Source organism: Bacillus rossius, chromosome 1, assembly GCF_032445375.1.
Source record: "Bacillus rossius redtenbacheri isolate Brsri chromosome 1, Brsri_v3, whole genome shotgun sequence".
Lineage (NCBI taxonomy): Eukaryota > Metazoa > Arthropoda > Insecta > Phasmatodea > Bacillidae > Bacillus > Bacillus rossius.
Genome location: NC_086330.1, coordinates 196,080,405 through 196,093,992, shown reverse-complemented (window position 1 = coordinate 196,093,992; position 13,588 = coordinate 196,080,405). Strand labels below are relative to the sequence as shown.

Genomic DNA, 13,588 nt, shown 5'->3' with positions numbered 1-13,588 from the left:
CTGGCAAATAGAAGTATCAGAAAGGACCTCTAAATACTTGACCTTTGCAACACCCTGGGGCCGATATGCTTGCAAACATATGCCGTTTGGCCTAGCCTCAGCTCCAGAGGTATTTCAGCAAGTAATGACTCATCTCTTGCAAGACATTGAAGGTACAGAATGCTCGATGGATGATATCCTGATTCATGCCCCCACAAAGGAAAAACTGGAATCCCTTACAAAGACCGTGATAGCCAAACTCAAAGACGCGGGGCTGAAGCTAAATGCCAGTAAATGCTGTTTCAATAAAGAGCAAGTCAAATTCCTGGGTCACATCATAAGCAGCCAAGGACTCTCGCCAGACCCCGAAAAAGTGGAAGCAATCGAGCAAATAAAGAAACCCACAACAGTGCAAGAGTTACAGAGATTTATTGGCATGGTGAACTACTTGTCCAAGTTCATACCAAAGGTGTCAGAAATATCGACACCACTGCGACAGCTCTTGGAGAAAAATGTCGCTTGGCACTGGGGACAAGAGCAGGATAAAGTCTTCGAGACACTAAAAATCTGCCTCAAGAATCCCCCAGTATTAACATATTATGATCACCACAAACCAGTTACCTTATCAGTAGATGCAAGCAGCCACTCAGTAGCATCAGTTCTGATGTAAGAAGATCAGCCCATTGCCTATGCATCAAAGGCACTGACAAAGGCTCAGCTAAATTATAGCCAAATGGAAAAGGAAGCCCTGGCCATATTAACAGCATGTAAAAAATTTCACCAGTATATTTGGGGAAACACAAACCTACTAATTCAGACTGACCATAAACCTCTGGAAGCCATTTTCAAAAAGCCACTCCTGGATGCGCCTTCCAGACTGCAAAGGATCCTGTTCGAGGTATTGCCATATCACCCCACAGTAACATACAAAAGGGGAGCGCAATTGTACATAGCCGATGCATTAAGCAGAGACTGCCACAACATTCCAGAAACAGACAGTCCAACCTCTTTTGAAATCCACGTCTTAATGCCATTGTCAAAGTAGCGCACTATGGAGTTGCTAGAAGCCATTAACAATTGTGACGAACTATTCACCTTACAGGCAACTATACTGAAGGGATGGCCGTCCAAACAGGAACTCCTACCAGAATGCCTGCGTAAATATTGGTCTTATCGAGAAGATTTAGCAGTGTACAAGGACATAATTTTCAAAGGGATGCGCACCCTCATTCCAAGTAGCATGAAACCACTGGTGCTGTCACACTTACATCGTCCACATAAGAGCATCCTAGGTACCTTACAGCTCGCACGGGACCATGTGTTCTGGCCAGGAATGATGCAGGACATCACAGAATTTGTCTAAAAGTGTGCTACCTGCAACCGGTCACAACGGGACCCTCCTCAAGAATGCCTCAGTGCAGAACTCATCCCATCTCGTCCGTGGATATCCCTAAGAAGACTCGCAGCGGAAGATACGTGATTCCTCCATCCAAAATGAACCTATAATGTAAAGTAATACCAGCCTAGTGTACTGTGTATTTAGAAGTAGAATTAGTAATTGTCAGACTGTCAAGATAGCACTGGAATAGACTCGTTGGAAAAGGGAGGATGTCATGAATATAGACCAGTGTGTCAAGATGGCCGGCCTATGTAAACACAGTCAAGTAGTCGCTCGTGTTATTGTATGCATATTGTAGTCAGTTGACGAATAAATTAATTACAAACAATCTCTCCGAATTGTCAACGTATTCATTTGATAATGAATACAATACCAAAATAAGTTTTTTTTAAACCTCGGAATTTACTCTTTATTATGACTATTTTAGTTTACCAAAATAAATTCAATGGTAATTTCAGTATCATAAAGTTTAATTTGGCACACCACTACGTTTGGTATGTCCCCTAATGTGGGTTTATGTTCATACACGTGGATCCGCCATCTTCCTGTGAAAATGTCGTCACGTGGTGCGCGCGCAGCTTCAACCTGTTAATTTTGTGTTACAGTGATGTGCGCGCATCTTAAAATTTCACTCTCATCATTTTTTTCATAACGCACCTAAAGAAGTATAACTTGAGAAATTAATTTAATGGAATAAATTTTGATATTCGTAAGCACAACCCGGTCGGATTCACATATATATTATAAATGAATCAAAAAGTAGTGATAGAATACTAGATATTCTTTTAATTGAAACAAATTTTAACATACTTAAAATGAAAATATGGCTAACACCGCGGCCAAATACTGGGCTTCTATAGGTTTCACGGAGTAAAGTAAACAGAAGAGCTGAGCATTGCCGAGCTAACCTGAACGCTTCCATGTCCAAATTCGTGCCATTGTAGATACTCTGTTCCGCGAGATCAGTCTCTGTTTACGTGATCCACCACAACTCTCATGTCATTGTGGAACGAGCCTTGTGTGTCGACCAGGGTGTGGGGCTCTCCCTGTACCACACGTCCCTAGTTGTTAGCCAGGAGATCCATTCCTTACCGATATGATGCTTGACAGGTATTTGGCAGCTCTTCCCCAGTCTCCCATGATGACACCGACGGACCCTCGTTCTGAAATACAACACGCCAGATAGTGAGCGCTCCGGAACAGTCGGTTGTACAGTAATTGCCGTTGAGAGAAGCCAAGAGCCTGGGCGCAAATGATTCTGTCGGGCTCACGCACCATTTCCTGTGTTCCACCTTTCAAACAACACAAATAAAAAAAATTAATAACTGTAAACACCGTAAACGTGATATGCGTGTATCGCATAATTTGTAAGGTTTCCAAGTAATTATATCAGCAGTACACTTGTAAATTCGTTCTACTACGAGTATAAACACAAGAATTATAAAAATCTGGAAATTCAACGGGGCCCCGCGGCTTTGGCCCCTTCTGCCCCTCCCTCGACGGCCTGGTTGTAGTTTGTACCATGGAGGCCTATGGAGTTGGCTCCTGTCGTAGTCATCCTTGCTAAGCTGTTGGTTAGTGAAACAAACCTCAGCTACATAAAAGCTAATTCTAGAAGTTTGTTTAATATTTTTTAAGGAACTCGCTAGGAATAATTGTAAGAAGTATCACCATCAAATGAGTATCGTGAAACAAGAAAAAAATTAAAATGCAATCAAGTGTTGTACACTACCTACTTTGTGCCCACTTATGAAACAGAGACCTTCGAGTGTAGATAAGAGAGATACTGGGAAGATCAGAGCAATATGAATAAAGTTTATGAGGAGTATGAGAGGAAGATGGTGGCATTTTACATTTGCTGAACCAACCACAGGCTGGAAAAAATTAATGATGATGATGCTGAAGCTGCTGATGATTAACATAACCAGGACTGCTCTCACCCACTCGCTAACGGCCAGAAAGGCGCACTCACGGAAGTAGCAGGCTTCAGTGGCGAGCAGGAACTTGTCGGGGAACTTCTTGTGGATCTCGGCCAGACTGAGCAGGTTCTGCTCGTTGTTGTCGTACCAGTGGTAGGCCCCGCCGTGCACCAGCTTGCTGACCGTCGAGTTACCGAAGTTCTGCGAGAACACAGCGAGTGAGTGTCTCGAGCATCAACAAACAAGGAGTGGTCCTGTGGTTCAATATCGAGTGCACCAATGAATGAATAGGCTTAAGTGGCCCACCTAGTCAGATATGTATTTGTGTTAGTGAGGTGGGATGATAAGTGCGACACTCGCTGGTGCTTCTAGCGCGGTAACTAGGCTGTGGACCATTACACAGTCCTCCCGTCGTGCTAGCAGCTATGGGACTTGAGCGGTGACCATAACATTATATGGCAGCAGAAAAATAAAGATAAAGAATTATATAAAGTCACGAGTGATTTGAAGATACTCCAGCACCTAAAATTTATTCTGAAAACATGTATTTTAGCCACTTTCACTCTTTTAAAAATACAGTTTAAAAATGAAATATGTAAATCTTCAGTGTAATCTTAAAAGCTTTTCATAAACATAGACTACTTTGATAACTCGATCAGTTTTAAAATCTCGTTAATTTTCTGAAGCACCACTACCCCTCATGTCTGTGACCGGTTAGGTGGAAGCCTTAATTTCTCGTTGACAGTGAGACAAGAGATGACGAGATTGTAGAACTGACGGAATGAATGAATGGGTGGAGGAAACAGGAGTACGCCGAGAAAACATGACAGCTCGGACCTCTAGATTGGAAAGCATACGACTTTAAAAGCACTGCCACCGATACATTTATCAGACTGAGAATTAATTAAGGTGTATAAAATTGCACACATATTCGGACTAATATATTTTTATTTGTAGGAATAATACATTTCATAACCTGTTCGAGACCGAGCTGCCATATTTATTTTTTTCAATACATTACGATATGGTGCTGCCGCCATCTTGTTTTCAGTAATTTATACATGGAGCACTGGCGTACACATACCACCTGCTAGGGTGCATTGTCGTAATATTATATTAATTTTTGCCCCATAGAGTGCAATAGTATTTACTATCGTGGTGTCCGCCATCATATCAGCTGTCTTGACCGCCCTCTTGAAAATATGTAATTATTAAGCTAATAATTCTTGAAAAATTCCAAACAATCATATAAAATTCTCACTTGTTAACATAATGATAACATAATAATGATAATGATAACATAATAATCAAACGATTACAGTGCTTGGTTCAATCCTTGATGAATGTAAATATTTGAATTTTATGTAAAGAAAACTTTTTTAATGAATCATGTTGGAAATCCCAGAAGCTGCTTAAGTTCCTCATTTACCAGACTTCATAAAGCCAATATGGCCTCTATCTTGAAAATTCGTGTTTATTGAACTATAAATTTGAAAAAAATATTAAAATCCATAAAAAAACTTATTAAAATAATTATTGATTCAATCGATATCCATCCTGGTACGATTCTCGACCAGTGATAAGAGTAACTACAGCTATAATTTATTTATTTTATGTAGGATGTGGAAAGCTCACTAACGATCGCAAAAGAAGGAAGGCTTCGCTAGACAACAAGGAGAAGGAAGTTCGTCTTGCATGTTAGTGCATCTCAGTTGTTTCATGGCATATTATTTACTGAGAAATGGATGTTTCATTTTTAATTTAAAATGATAAAAAATGTTGTGAGACACAACACAAGACTACGAGGCTTCGAGGATACATGGCTCCAACTGGCTACAATAACTCCAGTCAGCGACGAGAGGTAAGTTATCTCATACAAAATAACTTGTTACAAGTAGTCCCGATTATTTGCATGAGATATCGTCACGTATTGTGTTGAGTCATGATTTATTTATTTATTTTATGTGGGATGTGGATGCTCACTAACGGTCGCAAAAGAAGGATGGGTTCGCTAGACACCAAGGACAACGAAGTTCGTCCTTCGTGATAGTGTTTCTCATACATCTTATCACAATATATTATCAGACTGAGTAATTATGTTTTTTAATTCAACCTGATACAAATATTAAAAGTGCTGATTTAGAAGCAGAAGTTCAAAATTTAATTGCAACTTTGGATAAAATGGCATGTCTCATTAGGTAAACAATCATTCGTGCAATAATCGGTTATTTCAGAAATAACCAGAAGCAGTTGGAGAAACCACGGGAATAATCAAGAGCACGCGGAAAAAACCATCAAAATATTGACAAGAATAATCGGGAGCACACGGAGCAAACCATCATTTTTTAATTGTGCTTCCAAATACGCGACATTTTCGTTAAATGTGCTTCCTTTGATTGATTGTGCTTCCTTTTGGTTGATTGTGCTTCCTCTATGTCGAATGTGCTTCCGATTGTGCTTCCTTTTTGTTTATTGTGCTTCCAAATGTGCTGCCTTTTTGATTGTGCTTCCCAAATGTGCTTATTTTTTGATGGGATTCTTGGTTCTCATGTAAGCGTAAACATGTTACGTTGGTTTATTACCACGAATATTATAAATGTGAAAGTTTGGATGGATGGATGGATTGATGTTTGTTACTCAATCATGCCAGAACATCTGAACGGATCTGGATGAAATTTGGCCTACAGTGAGCTCATAACCTGGTTTAAACATAGACCAAATATTAATATGAAATTCCATCCCTAAGGGAGTGAAAAAGTGATGATTTCATTTTATGACAGAAAAAATATCATAGGTCATAGACATACAAACAGTGAGTGAGTGTCATTTCTCTATGTCTGCCACACGATCATACTCATAGTAAGGTCACGCTAATTAATATTTTTCTCCTTAGTGAGACCAGCCCGCTTTGTGGAGCTCACAGCAGCTATAGTCGCCGCACGGTAAGTTCGTACTTTTGGGAAGAACTGTTGAAAAATGTAACTAAGAATATTTGGTTTAATATTGTGCAATTTGTTTGACAAATAAATAAACAAAATAGGACGACATAATTTATCAAGCTATTACGTTTCCGTACGTGTGTATGAATACTGAAATAATTTGTATTTGTTAATTTTATATGTAAGTTTTTAAACACGCGTGGAAACGATATTTATCGGTATGTTGGCTACACACTTGAAGAAATAGTTCCTTAGTATGTAATTTTGAACAGCTGAAATAACGATAAATATTGCTTAAAATGTTTCACATATGTTTATTTCCAGATCCTGGAGTAATATTGTTTAATATATACGAAAGTTAAGTTATTTTTTTTTACAGATGACGTTGCAAGCTGTTGCGGATGAATCACCTACGTAACTGTGTGTCGGCCCGAGCCATGTTGAACGCTTGTTTGCTCAAAACGACTTCTGATTTTCCGAAAACATCCAGTGTATTTGTGTACTAATTAATTTTCTAATTTTAAAGGGTTGTCTTAATTTTAACTTGTAGTGAACTATTGCTTTTACAGTGTAACTTTGTGTTAGTTATTACGGTTTGTTAGGTTATTAAAACGAATGTAAAGAAGAAGGAGACAGCAAGATATTATCAACGTGGCACGAAGAGTTACGATGTTAATGAATACAGGTCAACTGGAACAGGGTGATGTCGCAGAAATGACAGCATTTCTTCTAGATCTGGGCGTCACGACCGTGAACAAGTGAGTGACTAATTAACACGTTATGAAAGTATGTGCGTGAAAACGTTCCGTTAGGTTGGGGCGTGTTTGTAAAATAGTGTAAAAGTACCTTCCTCGCAGCTTTCTTGTTTTGAATGTCGGGCAAATTACAAACAGACACGTTCTTATATTTTCGGTTACATATTAGGTAATGGATTTATCTGCTGTGCACCCGTGGAAAAGGTTGCAGGGCTGTTCAAGACAGCACATTAAATAATACATAGGTCCCTAGAGGTCAGTATAGGCCTACAATTAAATACTGTAAACATAGTTGTGTAAACAATGCGTAGCGTTTTCTTTCATTTTTAAGCATTTTCAACCCACATCAAGGAGGAGGAGGTTCACCGACTAAAAAATAGCAATTAATGTATATTATTAATTTAATTCAAGTAAAAAATGTATAATTGTGTTTACATATTAGTGCAGTCTTTCTGAAAATTATTATAATCTTTTGTTTTGCGAAAAATACCCGTATGTTTGGTAAACATTAGAGATTATAAAATCGGTATGATAATTTTTTTTTTAAATTATTGTTTCTAAGCTGCATTTAATGATCCATTTGAGTTTGCGTAGGTAGGAATTTTTACAATGTAGTTGGTAGCTAATTCTTTTTGGCTAGTACACACACTATTAGTAGATTTTTGATAAAAAATACTGATAGCTTCATGAGTTTTATTACAGTATCAATTCTAGTGGACGATATAATATGTAGGCTTTTTTGCATTATTTTAAAATCTAAGATTAATTTTTTTATAATGTCCTTGCCAGAAAAGTGTTACTAACTTGTTATTTTCTATTCACAAATGACCTCTCGATGTAATGGCAGTGATGTGCCTGGCCCTCACGGCTTTAGGAAACTAACAGTTTACATAGCTACCTCATACTGAATAATTTCTTAAAGTTAAATTCTTCATAAATGATACTGACATAATTTTCATGCTTTCAACCATAGCACTTTGTGGTATAATAATCTCAAAGCAGCAAAATTTCTTTAGTAAAACTTAACATCAATTTTTATAGATATTATGTGAAGAGACAGCACCACGCTGAGTTCAAACTCTAAACTATAAAAATTTGCTTAGATTTTTTTATATTTAATATTTTAATTATTAAACATGGTGTTATGACATTTTCTACTGAAATTTAACCAATTATAAAAATTGCAGTGTAATTTTATTATCCATTAATTACATCCCTATTTGACAGTTACCCAACCAGAACATTGCCATGTGGTAGTCACATGGTTTTCCACATGGCAATGTTATTGTTGATATTTGGCCGAAGGATACATAGTCACCTTGAAAATAGATCCCAGCTTGAAGCAGGGCTTCCTAAAAGTATGAACTTACCGTGCGGCGACTATAGCAAAATAAAGGCGCTAATAACAGTTTTGTTCTTAACTTCGTCAATAGATAGAGTTGCCGCTTGAATTTTAAACGCACCATCGTTTGATGCGTTTGTCATGTCTTTAATTTTCGTTTGTTTGTGCCGTACCTATGCGTTCCTATACCATTCATCCGATTGCGATGAAATTTGTATGAGATGTTATGCGCATGCCCGTAAAGGTTTCTGAGACGGTATAACTATTTTTCAATAGTTAGAGCACTAATCGTTTCAAAAAATATGTTTATTTAAGTAGTTAGAAATAGGGGCTCCGGGGACAGAGGCTGGAGGCAAAGGAGCTAGGAACAGTGACCTTTGACCCCTGACGTCACTGTTATGACCTTTGACCCCTGATGTCACTTCCGGCCGCCATCTTGGATTACGTCATTTCCGACAGACATCTTGGATGACCCGGCCGCCATCTTGGATTACATCATTTCCAGCCGCCATTTTGAATTCTATAATTTTATACCATTTTGTTTTCCAATATTTAATATTATGAAGTCATAGCCGCCATTTTTAATCACACCTGATGAAATTTTCGTTACGATCGCCATCTTTGTTTATGAAATCACAACTGTCATTTGTTTTCGTCTGCTGGAGACCGCCATCTTGGATGTTGTTACTATCGCCATCTTGATTTTTTTCTTCTGTGCTTGGGGCTGCCATCTTGATTTTACATTATGTTCCACCATCTTGGATTTCACCATCTTTGTTTCTGATGTTTGTTCCTAGAGAGCATTACCATCGCTTTATCCATACACATAAGGTCGATATTTCATTACATACCAATGTTATTATGGTCCTTATCAATATATTAAAATTTTGTTTTTATACAAAATACATTCGGAACTGCTGAGACTCCAACCATCACACAGCTCTGACCTTTAGGTTGGAAAATGTACCGCTCGGCCATCAAGACAATTACCGATCTAAGAATTAAATAAGGTATATATATAAAACAATAACAACATATTCGGACGTGTAATATTTTTATTGAAAGTAATAAGAGCATGATCTTTTCGAGAACTATTCGACATATATATATTTTTATTATTGTTTCAATACTCGCTACCAGGAGCGCTAATGTCTATCAGAGTGTGCAGCGGCCATCTTGTTTTCAATATTCGCTACCAGGAGCGCTAATGTCTAGCAGAGTGCGGCCGCCATCTTGTTTTATGTATTCGCTACCAGGAGCGCTAATGTCTAGCCAAGTGTAGCTGCCATCTTGTTTTCAATATTCACTACTAGGAGCGCTAGTATCACTTAGTACACACATTATCTGCTAGAGGGTGTTATATTAGTTTAATTCTGCCCTGCTGGAGTGTAGTGCTGTTTTGACCTATAACATCTTAAATATGTCCCTCACCTTGAACTTTCCACTATATTTGATTATAGCATTTATGTTCGCCATCTTGTCGGCAACATTATCTTGACATCATCATATTTCACATTACTGTGGACACCCTGAACTTCCCTCCATCTTGGACTATATCATCACATTTGACTTATAACATATCCACACCGCCGCCATCTTAGATTTTGTTATCACCCACTTTAATCTTGACCACCAACATTTTGTATTATCATCTCATGTATGCACCCACCATACTTGATTATATATTCATAGGTACTAACTTTCATCCTCTGCTAGAGTATGTAGATTAATTATTTGTAATGAGCATCACCTAGCCCTTCGAAATACTAAGATAAAAAAAAAATTATTCCTGGTATTACCATTAAACTTATCACGGTCCTTATACCAAAGTCGTACTGCAGACTTGTGCACAGTAGCACCTTACTCAAACTGACTTACATAGCTTATGTTTTCTTTACATGCTTTCATTTGCGCTTACAATTTCTTTGAGGGCTTTCATTTGCGCTTACAATTTCTTTGAGTGTTTTCATTTGCAATTTCGGAAGCTTACATTTTCTTTGCAAAAATATAATTTAAGGTTAAAATATATATTTATTTAATAAATAATCACATCAATTTAACATAAGTAGCATGTTCAAGAAATAAAACAAGATAGTTTTAACATAAATAAATTTATTAAAATTTTGAATCTACTACAAGTATAAAAAACATTCATAATTATATTATATTAGCAAATTATGTTCAGCATTTATTTCTACATTTAATTTTGTGTAGTTCAAGTCGCTGTACAGATGTACGACCCGATTTCAGAGGTCGATTAGCGAAATACTTATAACACATCTTATATACATGAATCTTGTGCTGGTGTTTCGTAACTTGAGGACTCACTAGTCGGGAAATGTTTTTGATGTAACAGTAATGTAAAACATTGCTTTTATTAATTAAAAGCAACAGATCATAATGGTCATTTCTTTCTTGTTTAGTTACACGTAATGGAGACACCTTATTGTTCTTAGTTAACCCAGACACGTTAACTGATACTTCAGGATTGTTTTTCTCAAAATAGTTTATCTGATATAATGGAGGTGGGTAGTCCAGACCACTGAAGTCGTAGGGGAGACTCGGGCAAGTTGAACACCCCGGGCAAGATGGATTTCATTTATTTCTCAGGTATTCCTCTATATAGCTGCACTAGTATGTTTTTTGTAAAAAGTTATTGTCCTGCTGTATTGACCAGCAGAGTTGTCGCCATCATGGCTGTGTTTGCATAAGACTGGGACGAGTTTTAATTATATCAAGGTAAATGTTTGTATTTTTCATGTATCAAAATGCTTTTCTATTTGACACAGTATTATACTATATATTTTAATGATATTGAGTAAAATATTGTTATTAAGCTTTCAAATGCTTGTGGTCGCAATAGTCCCGTTTGGATTGTTTTTATTAGTAAAATTTTTTGTTCCCGAGTGACGCTACTGGGCAAGATGGATAATGAGAAGTTAAGGTAGATCAACTCCTGTCATATTTGATTTTTTAAATTCTCAAATTTGCTTAATGTGAAGGCACAATTTAGGTATAACTTTCAACGATTTATCGATATTTTTAACAATGTAGTATAATTCTGCCGATACATATTAATGTTAATAGTTTGTTTATATAATTGAACATTAATAGTTTGTAGGTCCTAAATGTGAACCCATTTTTATACTGACAGCTGGGAAGAGAAGGACATGGAAGCTGCCCTCGCAGCTGTTCAAGAATCTGGTGAAACTATTCTAAATGCTTCAAAGAGCTACAATGTGCCTTATGGTACCTTGCATTGGCAGCTGAAGAAAGGAACTGCAGTGAAGTCTTTGGGGAGGTATCAGCCGGTTTTCACAAAAGTTCAAGAATTGGAACTGAAACAATACATTTTAAAAGTGGATTCTGTTTTTTTTTTCGGATTAACAAAAATAGAATTCGTGGAACTAGTTTTTGAATTCGCTGAAGCAAACAAAATTCAACATCCATTCAAAAAAGGTTGCGCAGGAGATGATTGGTTCAAAGGTTTTAAACAGAGACATCCAGACATAACTTTAAGAACACCTGAGCCAACATCAGTGGCTCGTGCTCGAGGGTTCAACAAGCCACAAGTAAACCGGTTTTACGATTTATATTATGACATATTAGAGGAGCACAAAAATAATTCACAACACTGTTCAATGTGGACGAGACAGGAATCCAGACCACAACCACCAGACCTCCCAAAATACTGTCCTTGACTGGCAAAAAACAGGTGGGAGTAATCTCTAGCTCAGAACGAGGGACATTGAGCACTATCGTAGGATGCTGCAGTGCTGCAGGCCAATTCCTTCCATCATATTTCATATTTGCAAGAAAGAAAATGGTTAACCGACTTCTTGATGGAAGTCCAAAAGGGTCTGTTGCTACCTTCACAGATAACGGGTGGATAAATGGGCCAGCTTTCTTACAATGGCTGCAATATTTCGTCCAACAGGTGAGACCAAGTCCTGAGAAGAAAGTTCTCTTGTTTATGGACAATCACATCTCTCACAAATACTATCCTGTGTTAGAGACATCGCGAGACTAGTCACTCCAGCTTTTCTAAAATCTGCATCTGCGAAAAATGCTGTTCATGGATTTTCATCAACTGGATTGTGGCCTTTCAACAGAAAGATTTTGCACCAGCGAAAGTCACAGATCGTCCTCATCTTCTTGACGAACCAGTTCCAAGCAAGGATCAATTTGCCAGGATGAAGTTGCCAGGATCAAATTGATATGATCAGGTTGCCAGAATCAAGTTGCAAGATCTGCAGACACACTCAAGCAGTTCTTTGAAGACATGGAGGCATGTTCCTCAAAAACAAGCCCATTTCAGTTGCGGCCGCTCAAGCCTTATGTAACTCGGAACGAGAAACGCAAAAGAAAATGTCAGCGATCCGAGATCCTTACAAGCACCCCACAAAAGGAAATCCAAAAAATGTCTTATCTTAAGAGTCTACAACAGACATCACGAATCAAGAAGGCATCTTCTAAAAAAGTTGATAAGGCAAATTAAAGAAAAAAAACTTTTTGTAGAAAAAGAAGTAAATGAAGGTGAAACTCGATGTTTTGTTTGCACAGAAACATATACAGCCTCTGCTGGACAAGGAGAGTGGAAACAGTGTGGTGACTGCCAAGACTGGGCACATGAAGTGTGTACATCCTACACAGGTGTGGGAGCCTACTAAAGTAATTTATGCCAAGAATGACATTGTAGAAGGCTAACGACAGTTTTTGTAACATTTGACAATTTTAAAGACATGGTTAAATAACTATCCATCTTGCCCGAATCCATTATCCATCTTACCCAGGGGTAATGGGCAAGATGGATTTTTTTCTGACTTTCATTTTTACGTGGATTAAATAAGTTTCTCATTTTTCATCTAAATGGTTAGGTGGTTTTTAGTTTTGTAAGTATTGGGTTAGTAAATAAATCAGTTTATAAGTCTCTATGACTAAATGTTTCACAAGAATGGAGCCTTCAAGTTAGGCTATCCATTATGCCCGGGTCTCCCCTACTTATTCTCCAAAGCATAGTACCTCTCATTTATCGGTTTTGATGACTTCCCTCAATATATCTCTTCAAATACTCCATTTAAAACAAAACCAATCGTTTAGGTTTCGACAATTAACTACTGCTCTTTTGTTAGTAATAGTCTTAGCTCTTAGGTATGATTCCCTATATTCATGGGGCATACTATACCGAGGCAGGGGCAGAGACCTACTACAGGTTTTAATATGCCTTTTCAAGCTATCACATCGTCCAAATATTT

At 37.6% G+C, this 13,588-nt stretch overlaps 1 protein-coding gene across 1 annotated transcript in view; it reads right to left on the bottom strand.

The window, feature by feature from the left end:
* LOC134527206 (lysosomal acid glucosylceramidase-like) overlaps positions 1-13,588 on the bottom strand; it is a 409,619-nt gene that overhangs the window by 35,358 nt on the left and 360,673 nt on the right. Inside the window, exons 7-8 of the mRNA XM_063359670.1 lie at positions 3,351-3,498; positions 2,471-2,541 (exon numbers count right to left, since the gene is read on the bottom strand). Coding sequence (XP_063215740.1) covers positions 2,471-2,541; positions 3,351-3,498 — 219 coding nt within the window. The remainder of the gene's footprint in view (positions 1-2,470; positions 2,542-3,350; positions 3,499-13,588) is intronic.